This window comes from Triplophysa rosa, linkage group LG6 (genome assembly GCF_024868665.1).
Source record: "Triplophysa rosa linkage group LG6, Trosa_1v2, whole genome shotgun sequence".
NCBI lineage: Eukaryota > Metazoa > Chordata > Actinopteri > Cypriniformes > Nemacheilidae > Triplophysa > Triplophysa rosa.
In genome coordinates, this window is record NC_079895.1 from 5,682,789 (window position 1) to 5,709,544 (window position 26,756).

The 26,756-nt window shown below is 37.5% G+C and overlaps 2 protein-coding genes across 4 annotated transcripts in view; both read left to right on the forward strand.

Moving 5' to 3' along the window:
• Positions 1 to 159: 159 nt before the first annotated feature.
• Positions 160 to 5,442, forward strand: pofut2 (protein O-fucosyltransferase 2). Its single transcript, XM_057335936.1, has 9 exons — positions 160 to 329; positions 808 to 1,058; positions 1,240 to 1,384; positions 1,561 to 1,671; positions 1,790 to 1,856; positions 2,151 to 2,276; positions 2,519 to 2,699; positions 2,872 to 2,995; positions 4,126 to 5,442. The coding sequence occupies exons 1-9, from the start codon at positions 160 to 162 to the stop codon at positions 4,277 to 4,279; spliced, it is 1,329 nt and encodes a 442-aa protein (XP_057191919.1). The 3' UTR covers positions 4,280 to 5,442.
• Positions 5,443 to 7,935: 2,493 nt separating this feature from the next.
• abca12 (ATP-binding cassette, sub-family A (ABC1), member 12) overlaps positions 7,936 to 26,756 on the forward strand; it is a 66,688-nt gene continuing 47,867 nt past the window's right edge. Inside the window, exons 1-20 of one of the 3 annotated variants that reach the window (XM_057335930.1) lie at positions 7,954 to 7,972; positions 9,450 to 9,539; positions 10,203 to 10,284; positions 10,814 to 10,907; positions 14,273 to 14,441; positions 16,186 to 16,313; positions 16,484 to 16,557; positions 16,763 to 16,942; positions 17,041 to 17,222; positions 17,429 to 17,547; positions 20,218 to 20,321; positions 20,457 to 20,588; positions 22,019 to 22,191; positions 22,273 to 22,403; positions 22,576 to 22,706; positions 22,787 to 22,951; positions 23,035 to 23,243; positions 23,388 to 23,518; positions 23,910 to 24,024; positions 24,391 to 26,610. In XM_057335930.1, the coding sequence (XP_057191913.1) occupies positions 10,216 to 10,284; positions 10,814 to 10,907; positions 14,273 to 14,441; positions 16,186 to 16,313; positions 16,484 to 16,557; positions 16,763 to 16,942; positions 17,041 to 17,222; positions 17,429 to 17,547; positions 20,218 to 20,321; positions 20,457 to 20,588; positions 22,019 to 22,191; positions 22,273 to 22,403; positions 22,576 to 22,706; positions 22,787 to 22,951; positions 23,035 to 23,243; positions 23,388 to 23,518; positions 23,910 to 24,024; positions 24,391 to 26,610 (4,526 nt within the window). In that variant the 5' untranslated portion in view covers positions 7,954 to 7,972; positions 9,450 to 9,539; positions 10,203 to 10,215. Of the gene's footprint in view, positions 7,973 to 9,015; positions 9,540 to 10,202; positions 10,285 to 10,813; positions 10,908 to 14,272; positions 14,442 to 16,185; positions 16,314 to 16,483; positions 16,558 to 16,762; positions 16,943 to 17,040; positions 17,223 to 17,428; positions 17,548 to 20,217; positions 20,322 to 20,456; positions 20,589 to 22,018; positions 22,192 to 22,272; positions 22,404 to 22,575; positions 22,707 to 22,786; positions 22,952 to 23,034; positions 23,244 to 23,387; positions 23,519 to 23,909; positions 24,025 to 24,390; positions 26,611 to 26,756 lie in introns of those variants that run through there. The other 2 variants (XM_057335931.1, XM_057335933.1) reach the window with 2 other exon arrangements.

The window sequence follows — 26,756 nt, forward strand, 5'->3', positions numbered from 1 at the left end:
TATGTGATACATAAATCTGAACACAGAAACAGATGAACACACCCCAGCTCAGCCGGTGGCGCTATTGCACATTTGCAGTTAGTTACAGTAGAGGAAAAAAAGAAATCGCTTGTTGCCAGGCAACTCTGCAGACGCCGGAAATGCGTGGCCATAAAAGACATGGCGATCAAGAGGGGGTTCGTTTTCCCCTTCCAACGTACATTACGCCGTTATTTAGTATTGATCTGCATCATCTTCGCCCTTAAACTCGCCTCGGCCTCAGTGGAAGAGGCATTTCGTGCCGGACAGTCCACGCTTTCTCAGGTGGCTGCAGCATCACGTGATGTGCGGTATGCTTCTTAAATGTACATAAGTAATGTCAGTTCTAAACTTGAAGCCCTCTGTTAAACATCTGTTGTGCAGTATCTTTTTTATTTTTTAACTTTTAAAACTGGCTGTGCTTATATTTTGGGAGTACAGAACGTTTGGGATATTAAACTGTATTCATTTACACGTATGCAAGAACAGGAATCCTTACAGGATGGAAGAAACGGCAAAAAGCACACCACTTAATCAATATAGATCACAAAATCACACGTTTAGATATGTATGAATATGTATACATGCTTGAAATATGTTATACATTCATCTGTAGAAAATGAATAAACATACAGACAGAAAATGTACAGTATAAAGAAAACATAATATATTATTTTACTATTTGTTTTGGTAAATTAGTACTAAACCACTCAAGTTTAAATGACTTGAATCAGCTCAAACTTTAAGAACTATATTAAGACATACGTGATTGTACCTGTAACCTTACAGGTATCTGCTGTATGACGTGAATCCACCTGAGGGATTCAATCTTCGCCGGGATGTGTATATTCGCATGGCCTCTTTGCTAAAGACTTTGAGGAAAGAGGGCGATTGGGTGCTGGTGTTGCCTCCTTGGGGTCGGCTGTATCACTGGCAGAGCCCTGATATCCATCAGGTTCGCATCCCCTGGGGTGAATTCTTCAGTATAACCAGTTTGCAGGCCAACATACCTGTCATTGAGTATGAGGAATTCCTTGCTGGTGAGACATGCATTCTTTATGTGCCAGTCAGCATGACTGACACGTGATTATTAGTTGTCATTGATTTATTTGCATGTATTTATTTAACACTGATTCATTGGAATAAACACATGCATTATTGCACATGTAATGTTTAATGTCTCTGTACATGTCAAAATCGTGCCTTTATTTTTGGTCTCAGAGTCCGGGGGTCCCTTCATCGATCAAATCCTCGTGCTGCAAAGCTATGCAGAGGGCTGGACTGATGGGAAATGGGAGGAGAAGGTGCACGAACGTCCCTGCATTGAACAGCTCATGTACTCAAGAGACAAACAGGGCTATTACAGGTATGGTCTTATAGGAATAATTCACCGAAAAAATGGTCCCCAGGGTCAAGTCAATGGGGAGGGACCATTTTTGGGTGAACTATTCCTTTAAGTTCAGGTGGTCTTTTCAGTGTGGTTAGGTACAAAGAGTGTAATTTCTGTACCCTACTGGTGCTAAATGTTAATCACTTTTCCAGAGGTTGGTTTTGGGGTTATGAGGAGACCCGTGCTTTGAATGCCACCTGTCTGTCTGCCCAGGGACATGCCTCCATGCTGGCCCCCATGCTACAGAACAAAATCACAGCAACGTAAGTCACTTTATATCCAACAGCATGCAAGTTTACAAAGTATGAAATAAAATGACCCTTAAAATCAAACGGGCATTTCATTTGTGTTGTCATTGTGTGCGTTGTCATTGAACCGCAGGTCAGTGATGCTGGACAGGGCTGAGGCTGTTCTTCATGATCATTATGCTGGAAAAGACTACTGGGATGTAAGTTCATGAATGTTACATAAGCCATAATAAAAACGCATTTCTGGAATATCATGGTAGACTTCAAGTCTAAAACCAATAAGTTCTGACTTTTGTACAGTATATATATCTGATGTACAATAGCCCTACGAATGTCATTGCATTGGATAACAAAATATATCAGGTACTGTAAAGAAAAGGTTTGTCAGCATCTTTTAGAAATATTTGTTTATTTTAGAAATAAAATTATTTGAGACATAATTGTCCCCTTTGAAATACTTTACTCACCTTTGAAACGTCTTTTTTGTTGTACAGACACGGCGAAGTATGGTGTTTGCCAAACACTTACGTATCATAGCGGACGAGTTTAGGGCCACGTTTTTAAACTCCACGGATAAAGAGGACCAGACACTGTACAATGAAGACTGGACCAGAATAAAAGTATGCTTCACTTACATGCTGAATTTTCAAATATAAAAGTGCTTAGTTAATGTTGTCAATATAATAGATACCAATCTAAGACTGCTGTTTATCCAACAAGCACATTAAAAGCAAAAGCTTTTTGTCAGTTGTCAAGTCTATGCATTTATGGCATGTTTGCCATATTTGCTTTACAGCCTTGCATTGTTGTGACAAAGGAGCCACGTTTTTTTACATGAACTCTTGTGACCTGTTGAATCCAGAACAAGCTAGGCAGTTCCAGGGGAGGCCCTTACCTGGGAGTGCACTTGCGCAGAAAGGATTTCATCTGGGGTCACAGAGAAGATGTGCCCAGCCTCAAAGGTGCAGTTAAGAAGATCCATAGTCTCCTGATGAAGCTCAAACTTGAGATGGTTTTTGTTGCAACAGATGCAGATGGAGAAGGTATTGATGTACAAAGGATTTACACTTTTATTTAGATCATTCAGAATTCAACCACACTTCCTTGCAGTCTGAAATATGTGATGTAGGAAATTGTGTCTAGAAACAAATTCTCTTATTTATGTGTTTTATGTATATACAGATATGTATATTGCGGGCTTGTTTCTACTTTTAGAGCTAGCTAAACTGAAAAGAATGCTACCTGAGATGGTCCGATATGAGCCCTCCTGGGAGGACCTGGAGCTTCTGAAGGATGGAGGGGTGGCCATCATAGACCAGTGGATCTGTGCCCATGCAAGGTATCGAGCCGCACCCTTTATCTTTCGCAACAAGGAATCTGTTGAAATGTGTAGGTGGAAAAAGCTGCATAATAAACTGCTCTGAAAGTTGAGTCATCTATGGACGTCACATAGTTTTAAAAAGTGGTGGGCAGATGATACGTGTGTTCACATGTACAATATTTACAGTTATTTTAGTCTTTACACTAAAATTGTCTAAAGCGACATTGATCTTGAAATCAGGTGTGAGTAGAGATTTGCTTATTTTCGGGTTGACACAAAAATCTCAATAATAATGATTATTATTAAAATGTTTATAAAAAAGTGATGTAATTTACAGGAAATTACACAACAAGTGAACCGTGAACTAAGAAATGTAGTTATGGTCACGCACTCCCACTGGAGTTTCCCATTATGGGCATTTCGGTAAAAGTCTTCTTTATAAAAGAAAAAAAATCCTACGCAATATATACATCTGTACCCAGAAATCAACGACAGAACAGAGCGTCCCCTATTTACATAAAGTTGCATTTTTTACACATTTTCATCCCGTGAGACTTTTATGCTGAGGGAACTTTTAGCGTTTTTTGCCCTTAAATATTTAATTTGAACATTGAATGACCTTTTTGTCGACAGTGCTGTTTCCTCACTGTCACTGGGTAATGTTTTATTTTGTTTATTTAGTTAGTTTTCCTTTTTTAATCAAACTTTATTTTAAATCTATCCCTTATTATGATGTCTGCAGACAACACATTTGAATTGATACTTTGAACTTTTGTGTAAATATCAGAATTAATATATGTTGAGAACATCTAGGTTTCTATAAAAGGAAGCATTTATGATTTGATTAATTTGTTATTCTATTGATGAGGGTGTGACCTGTGTGGGTTTTTTTCATTTAAAAACCAGACAAACGCGACCTCTGACACAGTGGCATGCCCTGAAGCTTTTCAGGCACTTCGAGCAGTTACTTTACTGGGAAAAAATGCCCATTGTTTGATATGACAATCTTTCATCCAGTCTATCACATGCTGTTGTTGGGCTTTTGAAATGAATTAGTTTTGCGATCGTCATTGTTTGCATTGGTTTACCGTCTTTTTGTTGAATAACCAAACACCACTGACTCACATATACATTGTTTCTCCTGCCAGGTATTTCATTGGAACATCAGTTTCAACCTTCTCTTTCAGAATACACGAAGAAAGAGAGATCCTAGGATTCGATCCCAAAACCACTTATAATCGTTTCTGTGGTGACGATGAGAGCGGTTGTGAGCAGCCCACACACTGGAAAATTGTCTATTGATAGCCAGAGAAAGCACAGAAAGCATGGTGCTAATCACACAGACTACCATTGATTCAAGAGGATTATATATTTTTTGAAAATGTTCTTCGCTGATGCATGTTGAAAACCCATTAGAGTGACAGTCATCCTTAGAACATATTGAGTAAGATAATGATACACGAGCCAAAGTGGAAAATATTATGTCGCTTTTATCTTATCTCACATCACTCATGACAGTATATATGTAAATGCTGCTATCTTTTCCTACAGTTCTTTGATTTTGGATCCAATCTGTAAACAAGTCTTTCTTGTCTTGTTGTTCGTGACAATTATTTTGTTTCAGCACAATTTCTGCCTGTGACATGGACAAATAACATGTGAATATACAGTTTTATTTGACATAGTTATATATTTGTGTTGTTTTGCCTAAAGCAATGTGCTTTCACATGACTTAACCATACAGTATTTCTACACTGCAATAAGGCAACAGTAATGTTGCTGTTTAAAGTTATGTAATGGTATGACTTTTTATCTTTGTAAGATGAAAGATAAACTTTAAATACCAAGAAAGCATGTCTAATCCTAGACATGTTCAATATTACCAAATATATTTTGATCTGTGAGTTTTCTATAAAACATTTTAAAAGGCATTTTAACGATTACATGTCTTTTATTCTTCCCTTGATGCATGACAAAATGCACAGTGCCTTTTGTTTTAGGTAGAATGTGTTCAGTATTTCATTACATATTTAAATGGCCAATGCAGATTACCTGTTCCGTAGGTTTTCAGTGTTGTTTTGTAATCTCTCTGGGGGAATAAATTTGAATCTGGTTTCATTTAGATTGCAATCTTTTTAGCTCAAAGATGTACAGATCATTTTACAATAACTTGTGGGTGGAGACCATGCTTTGTCATTTATGCTCACAGACAAGAGGCAGGAGAGATGTTTACAGTCCTTTGTTCTGTTGATCATTCTGGAAAAACTTACAAATGTCCTGCTTTTTGTGTAGTTTTTATAACCAACATAGTGCTGTGTTACTGTTTATCATTACTATTAGATTTTAATAGAAGATTATTTATGTGATATCTGGTGTATTTACAATATAAATATTGTCTGTTTTTCTTTTTAAATTTAACCTTAATGACAAAATTAAGGTTTACTTTGTGATCTGCATTAAATACGACCAGGTTGTAAATATAAATATTTTGAATAAACAAAATATATAGTTTTTCTGTTGTGGTTCAAATAAAACCAAAGAAAAAAGATACCCTTATGGAGAAGGGTTTAAAAGTAATCATGAAATGAAACTATGTACACATGTTTATAATCACTAGTAATAACATCATTTTCAACATTCAGATGTGATATGCAGGCTACAATTACAAAACTAACTTAAATTGTAAATGAATCCACACAGTTGTGTGGGAAAGTAAGCTAAAGTAGCCTATACCTGTTCTTCTAAAAATACCATCTGATAGCATTTCAACACAAGTGAACATACCACAGTGATCAGTTTACAATCCCTGTTATGAAACTTTCTCAGCCTGACATGAATCTGCTTTTCTTCTTTAAAAGCAGCAGTGTGAACATCACGAGGCATAATAGATTTGCTTATTGGAGACCAACACTCATTTTCATATAGCTACGTGGTTTTGTCAAGTCAACTTTATTTATATAGTGCTTTTTACAATTTTCATTGTTACAAAGCAGCTGTACATGAGACATAATTTTGTGTCCATATGAAAGTGAAAAGGGGCGAATGTTGTGTTCTTTGTGTTATGCATAAAACAGAAAATGACACGAGGGTGAGTAAATAACAGGGCGTGCAGAGACCTTTAAAGGGGCAGGTGCTCAAAGTATAAAAGGGGAACATGGAACAAGGCTTTAAATATGGCTGTGCTCAAAACATCAATACAGCAATACTGTATATAGCGATGCATTCCTTGCCGTGTACGTGATATCAATACGGATGCTTCTGTAATTGATAAAGCAGCAAATGCCATGATGCTGGGATTATAAACTTAAGTGAATAAAGTTGTCCAAAAACCTTAAAGGTATAGTTCACCCAAAAATGAAAATTCTTTCATCATTTACTCACCCTCAGATTATTCCAAACGTGTGTAAATGTTTTTGTTCTGTTTAACACAACAAAAGATATTTGGAAGAATGTCAGTAACCAAACAGATCTCATCCCCCATTTACTGCCATGGTATAGGGAAAATAAATACTATGGGAGTCAATGGGGGATGGATCTGTCTAGTTACTGACACTCTTCCAAATATCTTAGCTAATGTTGAGGGGGCTGCTGGGGATGTTGCTGTCTTTGCTGTTGTAGAAAAAATAGTTTTGTCATATTAAAAATATAATTCTGATAATGATAATAAAAAAGCGTTGATAAGTATAAGTCGGAGGATGAGAAAATCAGAATAAGGGTCTGATCAGAAAGAACGCGTCTTTTGCTGTGAGACGCGCCTCTTTTGAATTGTTTTCAGGGTCTGATCAGACAGAACGCGTCTTTTGCTGTGAGACGCCCCTCTTTTGAATTGTTTTCAGTTGGCAGGGAGCGTTTTACGCGCTGCTTATGCGCGCCTCGCGTTTCTGCCGCCTGCGGGTACCATCAGACAGAACGCGCTTTTCATGTTCGAAAACGCGAGGCGCGCCGCGCTGCTCTTTCGGTGACTCTATGAAAAAAGCAGCGCGCAGCGTTTTTTGTATGTTGCTAGGTAACCCGAAACAGCCACAACAAGTTTCTCCTCCATCTCTCCAGGCGTTCAGAGCATCTGTAAACTTCCGTTGCCACAAGCGAAGCCCCGCCTCTCCACTCATTCGATTGGACAATGGAAAAAAGCGCACACGACGTCAAGCGCTTTTCTGCTCAGAGTTGAGTTTTTTTCAACTTCGGGCGCTCAGAGCGCTCCGCTAAACGCGAGGCGCAGCAGGCGGCAGAAACGCGAGGCGCCCGGCGCGCATAAGCAGCGCGCAAAACGCTCCCTGCCAACTGAAAACAATTCAAAAGAGGCGCGTCTCACAGCAAAAGACGCGTTCTGTCTGATCAGACCCTGCTGCGCCTCGCGTTTTAGGCGGAGCGCTCTGAGCGCCAGAAGTTGAAAAAAACTCAACTCTGAGCGGAAAAGCGCTTGACGTCATGTGCGCTTTTTTCCATTGTCCAATCGGATGAGTGGAGAGGCGGTTGATTGTACCCTAAGGCTATGTTCAGACTTGATTTCTTTTTCGAAGCTGCTAGCGTCTGTTTTACATTATAATCCTATGTAATAAACCGTGCTTTCCAAAAAAGTGCTGAGCGCTTTTTTAAACCCCAGCGCCGACGTCTTTTTCTGCAGCTCAGAGCGTCTTTAGGGTACAATCACACAGAACGCGCTTTTCATGTTCGAAAACGCGAGGCGCGCCGCGCTGCTCTTTTGGTGACTCTTTGAAAAGACCAGCGCATAAGCAGCGCGCAAAACGCTCCCTGCCAACTGAAAACAATTCAAAAGAGGCGCGTCTCACAGCAAAAGACGCGTTCTGTCTGATCAGACCCTTAGAGATCTGAAAAAAAACGCCCTACGCCAAGCTCCCTTTTCACAGCAAACCAATGATAGAGACCTGTCGTTTCCATAACAACATGCGAGGAACGTGATTGGTCGAGAAGGCTCAAGCTCTAAAAAATAAAATGGAGGCCGAAACGCCCGTTGGAGGATAGTTTTGTATAAATGTAAGTTTAATTTTAACTTTCAGCAACTTCTGATTGCATTTCTAGAGAGAAATAAGTAATGTAGTTTTTAAATATGTGATTAGTTATTGCAAGACGAACTCTGTTTCAAATAGACTTCTGTTACGCTCTATCTGTTTCTCTGGGCTGCCTCCGAAGAGATGGCGTTCTGCTGATATTTGTATTTTTTTACTAAAAAAGCGCCTTTGTCAACTTTTTCTTGTTAAAAAGGGAGTAATGTCTGAACATGGCCTAAGACTGTTTTACCAGTGTTACAGTGATACTGTAAATAATAATAATACTTCAAAGTGTTAATAGTTTTAGTCAAACAATATAAAAAGACCTGGGCCCGGTTGCATAAAGCACCTTAAGTTTTTCCCTTAAGTATGACACTTGGGGTGATTTTCCTTTACCAAAGACATTAGGAGAATAACTTAAGTAAAACTTAAGGACACACTTAAGGGAAAATTACACTTAAGGTGCTTTATGCAACCGGGCCCTGATCCCTCGACGCCCGTGAAACTGTTCTCCCCCAAACAGCAAACATCGATTCAAGAAGTGAACAAGCACCTTTGTTTATATATTGCTGTGTGTAGAAGTAACATTAGCTGCAGCTAACGTCACGCCAGTTCAGAGCAGGCTACACACACAACAGCCGTGCATGCTCTCTTCACGGCGTTCTTGTGAAATACTACTACTTAGTTATAATAATAATAAATACACTAAGAAGTAAACAAGCACACCGCTCCCCTGAAAACACCACTTACCCGGCAGCCGCGAACAGTATGTAGATCCTGGAAATGCGCTAATCTATTGAAGGCGTCTGAAGTGAGGAGTCCTCCCAGATGAGGTCATCAGGTGAAAGGTCATCACGTGAGTGATTTATTTAGGTTAAATTATTATTCATTAATTTTACTAATAGTTAGATTGAGCTGGGCTTCACAAAATGGCCTTTTATGACAAAAAATATATATTGTTTTGCCTTGACAAAAGGGCACTTTCGGCATTACGGGCCAAACAGGCAGGTGCTAAAGCACCCTCCGCAGCCCCCCCCCCTGCACGTGCCTGGTAAATAATGAATGTATTTTCATTTCATTTTTAATCTCTAAGTGATTCCCCGTTCAGACATTGCCAACCAAGTGCATACCTTTAAAAACCAACAAAAGCAACAGTTTTATTTTCCTATGATCGCATATTTCGGTATTCCATAAGCACGCGACCACACACACACACGACTGTAAATGATAAACCGGTCATACAAGGTGTTTGTAAAACACGGGTTCTACGTCACTCCCACCACCGTCTCACCTGCTCTGAGAAAGTCAATGAGCATACACATCTACTAGATATCACAGACAGCGGCGCTAATACACGACGAGAAGAAACCTTTTTTTTCCGCAACATTAAATATTGCATATCTAATTCACGTTGTCGTTATTATTATTTTTATTTGTCTGTTGATTGTACATCAAATGGAGAGAGCGCGAAGCTAGGAATCACCTGGCAGAATGTCTACAATACATCACTTGCACTGGACAAGATAAACTGAACACAACACACACAGCACAAGGTAAATATACGTTTAAAATTACATGACATTTATCATAAATTCAATAGCCTATATTCTTTTAAGTAGACAAATAAAGAGTTCTGTCATGATGTTGAATAGCTACTCAGTCCTGATTTATTTCTTTATTTTGATGCGAACGATCCCAAATAGGTTGTGCGGGTCTTGTCTTAGAAATGTTTTTATATTAGACCTATAACGCAACAGACTTTTTTGTAAAACAGCCATGATGAATTTTCTGTTGTGTACATAGGAGTTTGCTTTGAAAACACACGTTTAAAATTCGTCAATATATTTATCTTTTAAATAATAGCCTAGGCTACCTTGTTCTATAAAAATGTTATTATAATGACTTCTTTTAAAAAGTGAACTTCTAAGAAAATGTTTCTTATTTTATTCTAATCTCACTTTTGTTTTAAACAAGGTCCAAATTACTTTTACAATGCAACATGAAATTTGTAGATGAAATGCACCTGTTGTCCAATGTCCAATTATTATTATATGTTATATAATCTCAAAAATATAACATACTACAGTGACATTAAACATTTCTTATTTTTTTAGCTTGTTTATTGCCATTAAATACTTTGTCTAAATAAAAAAATAGTTTTCAACATAATAGGAACAGTTACAATTCTAATCAATTTTCTCTTTTATCTCAATCAGCACTTTTCCTCTGATGGCATCCTTCTTAAAACAATTAAGACTTCTTCTTTGGAAAAATGGTCTGAGTGTCATCCGGCAGCCGGTAAATAGGCCTACGGCCAAATCTGATAACATGACACTGTTTTTATTCCTAGAGTACTGTACGCTTATAAAATCATTTGTGAAATGTAGAAGAACTAGTTCATGCAGTGGTAATAATGTCTGTATTAAACACAGTTTGTGTGAAATTCGGCAGATGATCATTTATATTAGGCTGTGTTATGTGTTGTCTAAAGGAGAAATTCGAAATTGAATAATTCCTCTTTCCTTTTAAATTCAATTAGCGGTGGTTTAAATGTATCCTCTTCATGTAACCAAAACCACGGAACCAAAACAACCATGGTTTTAGATTTTATTTAGGGTAGGCTAATATAAATATTTTGCGTAAGCCCTTCTTGTGAAGTGGTACAATTGAAATCTGTCAAGCCAGGCTGCCCAGAATATGCCTCTGACTTTGAATAAAATAGCAGTATACAGACTTGATGCGTACAGCACTTAAACACAATTTACACTGTATAATATATTAATATATATATATAATGTGTATAATGGGCTGCTTTCTATGTTTCCAGGCCTGGTCGGTGGCTCTCATCATCTGGCCAATTGTCATCTTCATCATCTTGGCCATCACACGCTCACAGTTCCCTCCACAACTCAAAGACACATGTATGTACCCTCTTCTCACCTTCTGTAGGCCTATATAAACAATAGGAAATTAATTACGTGTGGCATTTTATTTACAATGAAACACTTAAACAGTCAATATAGTTACATCAATCTAGATGTGACAGAAAAAAGGATGGAATGTTGTTCATCTTGATATCTTGTTTTTGTTTAATCCCATTGTAAGAGATGTCATGGTTAAGATAAATAGGGTATAATATTAATAGCAAAGGTTTGAAGGAATATTTCATTTGAAAATCAAAAGTCTGTCATCATTTGCTTCTTTAAACGTGTAAACCTTTTTTCAAAGGGTTATTTGTGTAATGTAGTCAAGCTTCAAAATGACATAAAAAGCAGTATAAATCCTGAAAGTGGTCTGAATAACATTGCTGTTTTTCATGTCTTTTAAAGACATATATGATAACTTTGTGTGAGACACACCGAATTATATATGTTGCTTTTCTCTTTCAAAGTTGCTGTTCTCGTTCAATGACCAAATTATTAAATCAGTGAATTTTATTTTTTTAATACTGTTTCTTTGGTTCTAGGCTGCTAAGTCAAGGTTTGCAGGTTCAGTTCAGAGAAGGTCTTAGACTCTGGGGAGTTATTGAGATCACGGTCTCATATTATCACCATTGTACTTCTGAGCAATGCAATTATCTCCAGGTTGTCCCATGGGGACTGTCACTGCACTTAGTACTGTAACTTACCTTTTTAATGCGTGTATGCTAAATTGCAACTAACATAATGTTGATGGTTTGATTCATTCTGTGATTGAGGTTCTATCTTCAGATTGTTTTTTTTGTGTGTTTAATATGACACAACTAATGCACTCTTTCATCTCTTGAGAACATGTTAAATGTAATGGTAGAGTGGTTTAATCTTAAATGGGTCATATGGCACAAACACATGTTTTTCTGTGTCTTTGGTGTGTCATAAGTTGCCCATGCAGGTATTAGACACGTAAAATTGCAAAAATTAAAGTGTCGGAACAAAAGATGCATTCTATCTAAAAGCGAATGCTCACCCAGACCTGCCTGAAACGCCTCGTGTAACCACACCCCTCAAATCTACGTCAGTTCGTGGTATGAGTTGACTAAGACCGCCCAAATGTATACGCAAGTAAGGTGGGCGTACCTGTCAGTACAATTGCGTTGGAACCTGATGTTCCAAATATGGTAAGAGGTGTTACATTTCCATCACATGCTTGCAGTATTCGACCAATCACTACGCACTGGTTAACTGGCCAATCATAGCACACCTCGCTTTTCAGAGCGATGAGCTTTGTAAAAAATCTGCACGTTTCAGAGAGGCAGGGCAAAGAGGAGATACAAACAAGCACGGTATGTCGAAAATACAGCGTTTTGGAACCTTAAATCGTGCAAACACATTGCATTACATCTAAAACAAACCATAATGTTTGTTTTAGCCGTGTCGTATGACTCCTTTAATGCTATAAATATATAATATTATTAAATTTAGATTAAAATTATTTAAACATTTTAGTGTTACTTAAAATAAAATTGGATCATTTTTTGTGGTTGGGTCAGTAAAACCAGAACGTGATATTCTGGCCCAGAAAAAAAATCTTAGCGTTGAGCCCTGAAGATGTTTATGTCATTTCTGTCTGCAAAGACATCAGCTTAAGCTGTCTGTCCTTTGGGCTTTTTCTGTTATTTCACATATCTCTCTTGAGAAGCAAGTTGTTATGCCGTTCTTGTAAGTAGTTCCCAAATGACCTGCATTGTGCCTCAATGTGTTTACATCCATCAATGAGTAACCCAAAACTCATTTGATAACCAAGCAAAAATGGTAAACTGATTCTGGTTAATATATTCTTCTTGATATTTACATACGTGAGATGTACAGATAATGTTGTGAACAGCTACTAACTGAGACTTTATGTTCTTTGAAAAGAGAATCACTTTCTGTTTGCATCTTGCTTCCAGTAATTTTTCCATTATGTGATCCACAAAGACCATGAGTCATTCTCCAAGGGTTGAAACTCAAAACTGAATGAAAGGTGAAGATATTGTGTTTGGTAAATTGAGGAAAGCCGGTTGCTGCTGTATTGTCACAGCACGAATCCTTTAAAGTTTATAGAGCTGGGAGAATCAACTGAAAAACAGAGCAGAATGGATGTTAGAGAGCCACATTCTCAACATTCTTGTAAAGCCAGACTTTTAACTAAACATCATAAAAACTGGTCCAGAATGCCAGTTCTGTTCAAGCCACACCCACCTGTGTAGGAGGAACCATCTGATTGACATTTAAAGTGATCAACCACAGCTTAGCTTGTAGCATTATAAGTGGTTTTTATTGTAAATATATCAATAGTAACACAATAATATACCATCGCAGTAACTGTTAATGGTTTACAGAAAACAACTGATAAATAGAAACGTGTATGTACATGTGGATGTGTTTATTCTTAAAAGCTCTCATTGTGTACCTTGGAAACACAGATTCGAGGAGGGTTGATATAAAACTATGTGTGCCTTAACTCCTATAAATTGTACTTTCGATGGTTTGTGGGCAGCCTGTGCACAGTGTGTGCACGTGTTGTCTGATATTGAGATTATAGCCACATACAAAGCAACTGATAAAGCACTGAAAACACCTGCACATGATTTTAAGTCACGCTGATGCTTTTGTATAAAAAACAGGCTGACAGGCTAAAAGTCACGTTGTTAATGTACCAAATCAATTTGTCAACAGTAGGTTCTTTTGAATGGTAGTTTTGGATAAGGTTTCTTCATATTCTGTAAAGGGTAATCTCAGTTTTGTTTGTTTTTGTATTGTAAAATGTCTGAATTAGGAATCTTTGTTGTCTGTTTTTGCTCAAAGCAGAAATATTTTGCAATAAAATAACAAACATTAGGATTTCATAATCCCACATCTGATATTAAAGGTAATTTATAACAAAATTAAACAAACCAACAGCGCAATGAATAATTCCTCATGTGAATCTTGTTTGCTCTGTATGTACAATAAGCATTAGCCATCAAATCAATTGTACACTTGTTACACCCCAAGTAGGTCATGCGTTCATGGTTTTTATTCTTTCAACACTATTTGCCGGATAAACATTGCATAACTATCTCAAATAATAGAATGAAACCTTTTAAGTGGTCACTCTTAGTGCATTTGGATATATACCCTTCAGTATACCTTATGACGCAATGATATGTGTGCCCTTTTAGGAGTTCACAAAATCAAACATGGATTATTACTAATAATACTGATATACCCGAGTTAAACAACATTATACAGAGTGAAAAACACTATTCCAACCCTGGAATATGAACATGTCTAAAGTTGAAAAACAAACAAAAAAAATCATCTTTATTCTTTTACGCTTCTTTTAGGCTATGTGGCGCCACGCAACCTTCCGAGCGCCGGGTTCTTCCCATTCCTGCAGACGCTCATGTGTAGCACAGACAGTCACTGCACCAACAAATCCTACCTAACACAAGAACAGTCTAAAACCGTTTGGTACATGGGTCATCGACGACGCAGGGATGTCCAATCTCACAGGTAACACATGACCTCTTGCTTGCTGTCCTGTTTTCCCTGAAAGCTGTTGCAGGTAGCACCACAACTATTATTCGAAATGGGATGTCAGTGTTTTTTAAATTTCCTGAATCAGCTTGAGTTACAGTAATGGTGGACGTTTTGACTTAACTGCTAAAGATAGATAAAAAACCTATAGAAAACTCGCTTTGTCGAGAAATGCCACACGTGTTAGTTTGATGCATCACTGGTAAAATACCTCCTACGACATTGCTATCTCCTTTGCTCAGTCACTGTTCACAAAAAGAATACAATTTGGTTTGTTGTCCGGCAGTAACTTCTGGGCTTTTTTTAATGAAGTAATGCTTACTGAACTCATTCGTTCATTGGCGGTCTTTTAGCTCTGTGTGTGTCTAATGTCCTGTTAAGTCAGTCAAAAACCTTTGTAGTCAGTGGGACCATTATTATGAAACATAGTTTTTCATACACATTTCAACTCAGACTTTTGAGGCAAACTATATTTTAATACAAAATAGAAAAACTTCGACCCTCCCTGTATGTTCACTATGCGACTTCAAACTTGAGATGATCTGACCCTGTAAATCTTAAAAAGACGTTTAGGTCTTTATTGTTTCCATCTCTTTGTGTGTTTTTGTCAACCAGCTGAGACCATAAGTATTGTTTAGCGCCACAAAACTTGTTTGTGTCATCTCACTTAGTCAATGTTTCACAAGGCGACACAATTTTTAATGTTGTGTGCTTTATTGTAATCTTTCCATGTGATTCTTATTTTATGCGTTTTTGTGTGTGTGTGTGTAAAATGCTACCGTTTATAAAACACCCTATAGTTCAGCAATGCTTTCGATAATTGTCACTGAACACAATAAAATCAGTTCAGACTTAGCGCAGGCTTCTAAAACCACATATTTGCTTTGTGTGAGTAGCAGATCAAAAAAAGAAAAAGTGACGTGCACTTTCTAGTGATTTATCAGATTGAACAGAGAACAAAAGAGGTAATCTCCCACTTCTCTTTATCCTGAGAAAAGAACCCAGGAAATCTTGTGAGTCTCCTGAGAAGACCCGTGAGATCTTATGTCAAGATAGAAAAACTTTTCTCATTGAATTCCTCTAAAATCTGAGCTGGGCTATCCACATTACTTAACAATACAATCATTTTGTTGTACTGTATGTTAAAACTGTACATTATTATATCTCTTAAAGGAACAGTTCACCCAAGAATGAAAATTCTGTCTTCATTTACTAACCCTCAAGATGTTCCAATTTTGTATAAATGTCTTTGTTCTGATGAACACAGAGAAAGATATTTGCTTGTAACAAAACATATCCTGTCCACTATTGACTTCCAAAGTAGGAAAAATTGTGTTTATGAATTTCTTTTTGTTGAACACAAAAGAGGATATTTGGAAGAATGTAGGAAAGCAAACAATTTTTTGACTAACATGGCATTTTTTCCAACTCGAGGGTGAGTAAATGATGACAGATCTTGTCTCTTAAAGGAACATTTAAATCTGCACATTGCCTGCTTCTCACACAAGAGGGTTTGTCCTTTTTGTAGCTTGACAGTCATGGTCACTCTTACCCACATACAGTAACTGCACTAAACATTCTTTAATGTTCAAATTCTTTTGTTGCGTGTAAAAACGCATACAGGTTTTGTAAGACATGAGGGTGTGGTGACAGAATTCTCTTTTCTGTTGAGCTATTTTTCCATTAGTTGTATTGATTGATGCTTTGCTGTATTTTTTAGTCTCCCATCACTGCTTCATGACTTACCTCCCCTGGCTCATCTCCAGAAGGAAGGCCTTGTTCATTCCATCCTTAAAAGAGATACAGCAAATCAACCAGAACTCCAAGACTTATGGGACCGAATACTCAGTATGTGCACTGTTTCAATAATTAAAAATAAAATATCACCCATTATATATTAGAGTATTGAAAATGGACTAAAACGGAAATGTAAATGTAAGCCCTGATATGCGTGCAGTATTTATTAGTACACACGTCTTTTTGTTTTATAGTTTGTGTTAACCTTGCTTTATGTTTAGATTCCAGCCTTGAGTCACATCCTAATGTAACCTCAGTCATGCAGGCTTTGAACAACACCGTACTGGTTGATCAGGTTAGCCACTATATAATACAATCATTACTTAAAATTGATGTTTGTCATATTTATATTTATATAACTTATTTTAAACTTCTGATGTGATACTCACATCACATCACTGATTTTGACCTTTATGTGTATTTATACAGTTATTTATTATTCCTTTATATCATTAAAATGGCCAACAATTCATTTTCAAATTCATTTTGTTGTTTAATAGGATTCAATGAACGTTGTGTGGGACTCCATTAGCGTCTTGAAAAAATCCATCTGCAACTTCTCCATGACTGCCATGAACATATCAGACAGTTCCCAGGTGGATCCATTCACATACGGCCTAATAAACTTCTGCAGGTCCAACAACACAGTTCTGGAAGCATCCTTACTAACCCTAAACCAGGTGTGTTCAGTCAACCCACACAACTCATTATTCTTTAAATACAAACATCATTATACATCATGGCTTTTATGTTTGTGTATTTTTGTGTGGGATGGCAGGTGTTCCTGAATAACCCAGAAGAAGTGTTGCATACGGTCGGGGAGAGCGTGGTGGTTGTAGATAGGCTTCAAGAAGAAACGTCAGTGTGGGACTTCTTGCTGGGCCTGCCTGATCTCTTCCTAAAGCCCACAGATCAAGAGAAGCTAAAAACCGGAGCGGTGGAATTAGGAAGTCTAAAAAAGTTTGTATTCAGGAATTCACACTTCACATAAATCTGATTTTTTTCACATAAGTCTGTTTTGCTTATTTTAAACATGTGTGTGTTGTAATTAAATTAGTATGTAAGTGCTCTGCCCGGTTTTATCACATGTTTCTCAAATATTATGTGACCTTTGCTTTAATGTGTCAACTTTTTTTAAAGAATCTCAAACTTGATTATTTGCATAGTGTCTTGAGCTTCATCCAGATGATTTTCCCAGAGGCCAATGTTTCTGCCTCCGCCATGAACGCAGTCATTGATAAAGCCATTGACTTTTTCAACTACACCAGCTCTTGGCAAGGGAGAGGTAAGTTGAAGACCTGCTCAACATGCTCTGTGACCTAAGATTTTATTCATTTCCTCATGATTCATCAATTCCTATTAATCTAGTCAGTTTTAATAGGTTCAAACGTTTCTCTCTTTAATTAACACTTACTGGTACTCAGACTTGTTTTGTACTGATCAGCCAGGAAGCATATAGTAGTATGAGGTGGCAGTAGGCCTACTTGCCTTGTTTCAGGAGGATTCATAGGCTCAGACAGTTTTAACCAAGGCTGTCCGTGATGGAGCAATCGGTCAACATATTAACGTATATATATATCATGAATCATATTATTAACTGAACTTTTAAACCTTTGGAACACAAGGGGAACTTGTTTACTCAAAATCAACACAAAGCTAAAATGTATGTGCCACTTTATATCTTGTTCTTATGACTTATTATTTTTTATTTATCTGAGAAGGGACAGTGTATAAATTTTAACGTAAATGTGTCCATTTGATGCATCGTACCGATTTAGCCAAAGGCTAATTTTCATCCGCACTTGAATGGCGTATTTCTGGGTGTCATTTGTACATACGTGCATGAGACTTAACCAGTGCCGATCCTAGATGTCTGGGGGCCCTAATCAAACCTTTGTGGGGGCCCTTGTCGTAGTTAAATTTAGATCAACATAACTGTAAACTATAAGAAATAAAAATAATAAAATCAATTAACACACTTAAATGAATAAAATCTGAAAGACAAAAAACATTAAACTGACAGTAAGAACAATTAAGTTTAAAATTAAATTCACATTTTGATTCACATGTAAATAATTCTTACCCAAAGTAATGCGTGGCTCTGGAACAATCTAGCTGTCAAAAAAAACTTTAACTAACCAAATGAGTGATTAACAAAAATAAAACATGATAAATATAATTTACTCAAGAAAGCTAAGCGTACAAAAACATAAATAATTCTCTAAATGTGATGACACAAAAATTACATATTATCATGGGCAAACGAAATACAGTGGATTGCAGTAGTGACACCCACATGAACACTTTACATGTTCCTTTAAAATGCTATTGATGTTAGAAACGTGTATATTAATGTGTAGCCTATGTAACTTTGAAGACGCTCCCGTCAAACCAACTTTATGCCAGTGGACAAATACTGAATTTGTAAATCTGTACTTGTATAATTTGGCAAAAAATAAATAAGACTTTGAAAATAGTACAACACATGCCTCCCTGTTCTTTTGCTTTGTGTTTTGGGCGTTTTTTTCCGCTACAGACGTATAGCTCCGTGTTTAGCCACGGTCAGATATATGTAAACGTGCATCATCACCAGTGTTGCCAGCAATTAGTTACTGTGATTTAATTACTTTTCCCTTGAAAAAGTAAAGTAAAGGATTACTCTTATTTTTTCTGTAATTTAATTACAGTTACTTTTGATGTAATTAAACTAAATACTTTGTGTAATATATGTGTGTGCAAGAGTGGAATTGACATCAAAATTCAAAGTCTAACTTTAAAATCTGTGCTTTAATGTATTATTCTCACATTTGTAATACTTTGGTGAGTTAATAAGAGTATTTTATGTAGTTTAATATTATTTATTTAAATGAATTAAAAGAGCCCTTTCATGTCTATCCTTGAATCACTTAACTAATCAAGGTTGATATAGGATATAGAAAGTAATTAATAAGTAACTAAATACTTTTTGGAGAGAGTAATTTGTACTGTAATCTAATTACACTATTGAATATGTAATTAGTAACTAGTAATTAATTACTTTTTGAGAGTAACTTACCCAACACTGATCATCACATCACGCGCATGTCATCGCCTGCCGCACACTACACGATGTCCGAGACCGAGTATGTCAAAGTAATAAATTAAGTATTAAAAGGAAATTTCCAAATGTTGTAAAGTTGAACCCGCAAGTCATAAAAATAGCGTATGGTGTTTTGGATTCGGTACTCAAGGGGGCCCCCTAGTGGTGCAGAGGCCCTATGCAACCTGCGTAGTCTGCGTGTAGGGAGGATCGGCTCTGGACTTAACTAGTAAGGCTAGTAAAAGTTTGCTGGTGAACCTTGCAATGGTTTCAATCATTCGGCCACTGAGCAAGGCACATAACCCCAGACAGATTATAATCTTAGTCGAAATCATTTATTAGGAAATATGGAAACCAGTGGTTCTATCAATCAATCAATCAATCAATCAATCAATCAATCAATCAATCAATCAATCAATCACATTTACTTGTAAAGCATTTAAACACCACATACAGTAGTGTACAACTTTTAATGACTGTATATGACTGTAGTGAGGCAGAGAAAGAAATAGTTTGTAACCATTAAGTCGTTAAATCAACCATTAACCTTAAGTCAACTTTTTAAAAACACTATTGTCATATGTTTAGCATAAGATATCAATGATCCCAGTTATTAATAATACAATTATTATCAGAACCGGTCTATTGTAACACCCCTACTTCTTACCGTCATAGAAAGATATGTTTCATTATTCTAGTACTTAGAAATACAGGTACCACTGGTTTAAAACAATGTTTTAAGTGTTTTGACTTATCCAGCTATCATGCCTCATTCATTTTTGAATGTTACCTGCTTGCTTTTATGTTCACAGACGAGCCCTTCACGTGTCAGCCTTACAAAGTTGCAATCTCAATTTTCTCTCTGTTTCAAAATAGATACGTATATCAAATTAAGTGATGTCTTGACACAAAGCAGCATTGATCCCCTCGCCTCAGAGATAAAGGACCTAATCAGCCAAATCCAGATTCCTCTGGAAAAGGTACTTCTTCATGATTGTTCTATACAGTACATGCTCTCTATACATTTTTTGCATTTCATTTTGTATCTGTAGTTTGTGTTTTGAAACAGAGCCATACTGTTTTTGCTCAAAATTTAGTTGTTGATGTTTTTTTAGATTCAAGTGCTGCTCATCGATGATGACTTCAATACATTTTTGTGCGACAAAAGCATCACTGCCTCTTATTGCCGGAGTTGGGAAGTGGGACAGATATTTCAAGCGATACATAAGGGGAAGGTTGCCCAGCAGGTACATAAAAAAACATGTATATGTCATAATATGTAGTGTAGCCTATGTATTATGTAATGCTAGTGCTGAAGCATGATTGGTCAAGCAGCATTCCTAAAGTACAGTTCTTTATCATAACAACATTGGGACGCTTTTGTCTTGTTTTGCGCCACACAAAGGTTGATTTGTGCCACATCACAGCACAGCACAGGTTTCCATAACACCAGCATTATAGAAATCAGTCTTGTGATGCACACTTCCTCATACTTTAACCCAGACAAGTGCACAGCATTCTGAAGTGTGAATACTGATCCTTAACTGATATTTATCAAGTATGTCGGAAATGCAATAATGTATCAAACATGTTGGAAACAAATCTGGTGTGGAAACAAACAACAAAACAGTATTTCAAATTAAAAGTCACCAGAACCAAACAGTTCCTTTTTACCCAGCACAGCACTGGTTTCATGATGTGTGTTCCAGTGTCCTGACACAGAAATATGTATATTTGATAATAAAATATTATACCAAGTTAATAAATTATAACCAATTCAATTTCTATAGAGGGTATGCATTAACGTCACTTTCCCACGTGAACATGTCGGCACACACCCCCTTGAGTAAAACACACAGCAAAATGGCTGCTTTCAATAGGAGAAACAAAGAAAACAGGACTAAAACGCAATTATTTGCTGAAATTAAAAGCAGTTGAACTCTACGGTGATCCTTACGACTTACAAAGGAACCAGGTGTCCTTGGACACTGATATGTTGCACGGAATTTAGTTTCCTGATATTGTAAGCAGAGTGTTTTGCCACTCAAGGGAGCGTGTTTTGGCGTGTTCACATGGTGTTTAACTTGGGAGAGTGACATCGCGAGCATACCCTCTATTGCGTACACACGAAAATTCGCATAAGTTCTTGTTGATTCTCCTGTTTACTACAGTAAAACTGCTGTTAAAGGAACAGTTCACCCAAAAATGAAAATTTGTTCCAAATCTGTATAAATGTATTCGTTCTGATGAACACAGAGAAATAACAGTTCTTGGCCACCATTGACTACCATTGACTACCACTTTTTGAAGAATGTAGGAAAGCAAACAGTTCTGTGGCACTTTTGACTACCATTGTAATTTTTCCTACTATGGTAGTCAATGGTGGGCAAGAACTGTTTGGTTACAAACATTCTTCAAAATATCTTTCTCTGTGTTCATCAGAACAAAGACATGTATAGAAATTTGGAACAACTTGGGGCAGAGTAAATGATGACAGAATTTTTATTTTTGGCTGAACTGTCCCTTTTAGCAATCTGTATTGCATGAAGTCCTACAGTGTATACTAAATAAAAGTGACTTTATCTTATATTCTGTCATTATCCTTTTGTTTTATAAGTATTTAAATATATTATAGACCAAGCAAAAAGCCAAAATGTCTAATTCTCCATAACAACAGGTGCTGGTGGCCTGGAGTCAGAGCTCTTCTTCAGCAGACATTGCCTTTGCTAAAGAGATGGTGAGCAACATCTTGGGCCTCATCTCTCCAGCAAGCTCCCAAGCTCTTTTTAAACACGTCAGGTCCTCACGTAGCACCAGCAATGCTCAACCGCAGAGTTTGGGGGAACAAATGTACGTCAACCCAATATATTCATACTGCTTTTAAGTAAATATTATATCTGCTTTATTTCATCACTGATTTGTCCTCTACAGATTCCTTGGAATCGGCAATGCAGCATTTGACCTATTGCGTGGACTGCCTGGCTGGGAATACATTCAGACTTTCATGATGGCTGGTCATTCGTCCATGCAGATGGTGAGAGTTGCAATGGAAGTGCAGATGCGTAAGTACCAGAAAATTATGACTTTTATCCAAAAAAAAAGTAATGTTGTGGAAGCTATTTGAAATGTTTTTAATTCAAATAAATAAATGAATAATTAGGGTGACAACATTCAACTTTAATAGATAAATACAATAATAAACTTAAAATCTATGTTCGTTTATCTGTCTCGCAGCATTTCTGAACACTGTCCTGAAAGACACCAAGACTCTCCAGGAAGTCCTCCTTTCCCTAGCTCAGAATGAGACCGTTGCTAATGCCTGGGCTGACAATGTCATTGATTCCATTGAGCAAACTCTGATCAAAGTGAGTAGAAAAAAATTATTATGTATACGCTTAATGTAGTTTACGTTCAAGTATTAATGTTGCCTCAACATTTTAAACAGGTTTTTAAAGGCAACACTAACTGCAGCGATCTGTATGCTCCCTGGGCATGGATGTCTGCATACACCTCTGTGAACCCCGAGCTGTGGAACACACTAGTTTGTTCTGAAAATTACATGTGGCTTGAACAAATGTTGATGACATCACTTAACCCCGTAACTGAGAAGGTATGGGCACATACTGTATTTAGAAGTGATGCTCTGAACATGATATCAATTATGACTTACTCAAATAAAATATGTCATTACAGGTCCAACAGTTGGCTGGCATTGTTAATGGAAGTGTGATGTATAATGTCACACCCTCCGTGATCATGTCAGAGTGGCACACAGTATCATCAACATCCATGGTTTATGGTACTGCCCTCCAAAACTTGGTAACTAAGCTTGGTCAGACAAACTTCACAGCATGGATGTCAGAGCAAATTCCAGTTCATTTGTCCCAGATTCTTATGACCAGGTCAGAAACCATTGCTATTGGCCAGAATGTTTCTTGTTAAAAATGACTATAAACATGGAACAACAAAATTGATATGAAAACATGGTTAGCCTAACAATTTTCATGAATAGCCTACATGTTTCTTTGTGTCTTATTATAAAACAGGGGTTTGGAGAAGTTTAAAACCATTAGTCCTCAGCTGGAGCAGAGCTGTCTTTGGCCCTCCATGGAACCGTACTTCCATATGGCTTATTGGATTATGACCTACCAACCCAATGTCACCACATCACCAAACTGTAAGTTTTATTACAAGAATAAAATTACATATGTATACAAAAAAAGGTGAATATTACAGATATTTTGAACAAATCAATGATAAATCACTTCACTTAAGTTAATTCTTAAAATGTGATTATGTTGCGGAATTGATTCATAATTGTTACTGTTGTTTATTTTATTTATGTAATATATGTTTGCTGTTTTGACACGGTAATAAAAATAGGTTATGTCTTCTAACAGCATCCAACTATGCTGCAACATTACAATGCAACATATCTGTAATGTCCCACTGTTTAACACAGTAGAGGAATAATTAAACCTTTTGTATATTTTTGGACTTCATTTTTAGTATTTAGACTCAGTTATCAATAAGATGAAATGACTTATATGACAAAAACACTTTTGCAGGTACTCTTCAGTCGTATGCCCTTACATGCCAGACCAACTTTACATGGGAAACATTTGTTCCATTGATTCAATCTCTGATCGCTGAAATGTCAAGCAATCCTGCCAGCCTGCTTAGGTAATGGTTTACTTTGGGACATATTTATACTCAAGTAATCTTTGTATATGTCGGAGCCTGTGGCCATGTGGATGACACGAGAACCGGCTCGTGGTCCTTTCCCGATCCTGCTGACCTCTCTCCTCCCCATCACTTCCTGTCTGTCTATACTGTCCTGTCAAAAATGGAAAAGCAAAAAAACTGTATCTTTGTTTATGTCTGTTATAGATGTGTGCATGTTTTATAATTCAAATGTATTCAGTTTAACAAGTATTGAGTTTAACAAGTAGGAAAATACCTAAATAATAGATACTGTAAATAAAATGTGTCATAAACTGAATGTCTTTTTATTCAATCATCATGCATTAATTTCTCATTGTTTTTAAGACCTATCCAGGGAACACTGGCTCTTCTTCAAAGCGTCTACCATGACAGATACATGGCACTTTTGCAGCAGGTTCTTGCCAGCAACTCCAGTCCACTGTTCAGCAATGATACGTTAGCAATTTCAGCAAAAGGCCTGTTGCTAAACCTCATCAATACAGTTGATAAAGAAATTCGGCTTCTCTCCAATATTGAGTCCACTGAGCAGTTTAACACTCAGCTCTCACACTCACTGTTAAATGACATCATGGCCTCTCTTGGATTGGGACAGCTTGAGAACATCTTGTCCGACGGTTTGCCCATCTCCAGTCTTCACCCAGTTGTTCAGAATATCCTTCAGTTCCTGCGAAACGATTCCGTACTGATGCTACGCAATGAGGGGGAGTTTGCTGTAATGAGTGAAATTTTGCGCCAGCTTGGAACCGTCTTACCATCACAGCAACAGAATCAGGTAGAAGCAGTGCTCAACTACACTCATGCCCTGATTAGAGATCTGAAGATCTGCTCAGCTATTGGTCAGGACTGTGTGGGTGACGCCCAAAAGGTGTTTGAGCTTCTTAACCTCACCGTTTCTCTCCTTCCCGATAAACCTTTTAATAGCCTAGCCCTCAATGGTAATATGACTCTCTCTGTTGTTGGCGACGTGCTATCTCTGGTCTTGCCATGGAGCATGTCAGTGCCAGCAGAATCCACTTCCGAGATCGTCAAAAAGGTCCAACATCTTCTTCACCAGATTTATGCATCTTCTAATGAAAATTTAACAAGTATTAATGACGCGCTACAAGCCTCCAATCTCACTCTTTCAGAATTAGAACAAGTCCTAAATGCTATTAAGATATATAATGGGTCAGTGTTCAACAATAAACTGCATCTGTTTCTTGCCAATATGAGCATTCAAAGCCCACAATGCCTGATCAGTCAAACCATTCAGACTTCTCAAAGACCGCTCTATGGAGAAGCTGATTGTGTACTTCAGTTCATTCAGAGTGCTGTTGGTTTGCTACCTGTGGCAGAGGACGTTCAAACAACTCTTGGACACTGGCTCAGCATCACTGCTGCAGAATTAAAGAACTTTTCCAGTCCCGAAACCAACGCACTATGGGTGACAGAAGAGGTACTTACAACAACACTGTCAACCATCAGACAAAACCTTCAAAGTCTTCATGTGGACAATGTGACTGTGATTAAAGGTGAGCTTAACATTCTGGAAGACCTTTTGAGAATCTCTTTCAGAGAAAGGTATCCGTATCACACCATAAACTCAACACTGATGGTTCATGGAGATTATGCACAGAAGGTGTATGGAGAAATCACAATGTGGTACCTAAGCAAGCTTGGGAATGCCACCAGCGGCAGCACGTTTGCAGAGATTCTCCAACCGTTGATTCACATGGCCAAGAAGCACGTGGACTTCATCAACACAGAGACACAGTTGAACACACTGGTAATGAATCAGATCCAAAACTTGAGCGCTAACGTGAAGCTTCCTCTGGATGGTGAAGATCTTACGCAAGTTGCCAATGCGATCATGACTATATTGCAAGGTGAGCTGGGACTGATCAAAACGAACCTTGAAATCCAACAGGTGTTCTATGATTTTGTTGGCTCGCCAATGAATGTCAATATCCCAGATGAAATTGAGGCTCAAATCATGACCTACCTCAACTTGACAAAGGATTGGATCACTAACCCACAACTGACAGCAGCACTTGGCAGAATCTTCCAGTGGGACATTAGCTCTCTAGATATAGCAACACCTGGGATGGATCTGGAGCATCTCATTCAAGCCATGACTCCCCTACTCTGCCGTGAGGAGCAAACCTTCCTTGCTGTTGTTGAACAGGTCTCTCAATCGGTAAACTATGCTATACACTTAGCTAACAGTGATGGTGGTCTCCAAAGTGAAAACTTCACCAATTCCATCATTAGTGCTATGAGTGTGGTTCTGGAAAGTATTTCTAATGAGACTGGAGGTCTACCTCAGGATGTGATTCATGGTATTCTTGGTGCTGTTCATGGTTCGCTCCAGTTGATCCTGAACCCCAATATGAGCAACACTCAAGCTGGAAACATAACGCAGGAGACTATTAAGCATGTGGATGAGGTAATTCATGCTCTCTTGCCAGTCGAGGTAACAGGGGTGCTGGTTCCCATCACAAACAGCCTTTTGACCTATTTGCAGTCCATCTCCCAACCTGGTGGACCTGACAAATGGAACCAAGTGTAAGTCTAGACAATATACACTAACTCTCAATCTCTCTTCATCTTTTTATCTGTCTATATCTTGACAGTATGTATAGGTTTACATGTTATTTTTGGTTTACTTGCTTTTGTATGATAAATTGGGAATGAGAAGGCGTTTGTGACTA

What these genes read in the sequence shown, in the direction of transcription:
- pofut2 (XM_057335936.1), top strand. Translation starts at nt 160, where the DNA reads ATGGCGATCAAGAGGGGGTTCGTTTTCCCCTTCCAACGTACATTACGC. An exon ending in GTATGAGGAATTCCTTGCTG is followed by an intron (nt 1,059 to 1,239) that starts GTGAGACATGCA and finishes TTTTGGTCTCAG; the next exon opens with AGTCCGGGGGTCCCTTCATC. An exon ending in GACAAACAGGGCTATTACAG is followed by an intron (nt 1,385 to 1,560) that starts GTATGGTCTTAT and finishes TCACTTTTCCAG; the next exon opens with AGGTTGGTTTTGGGGTTATG.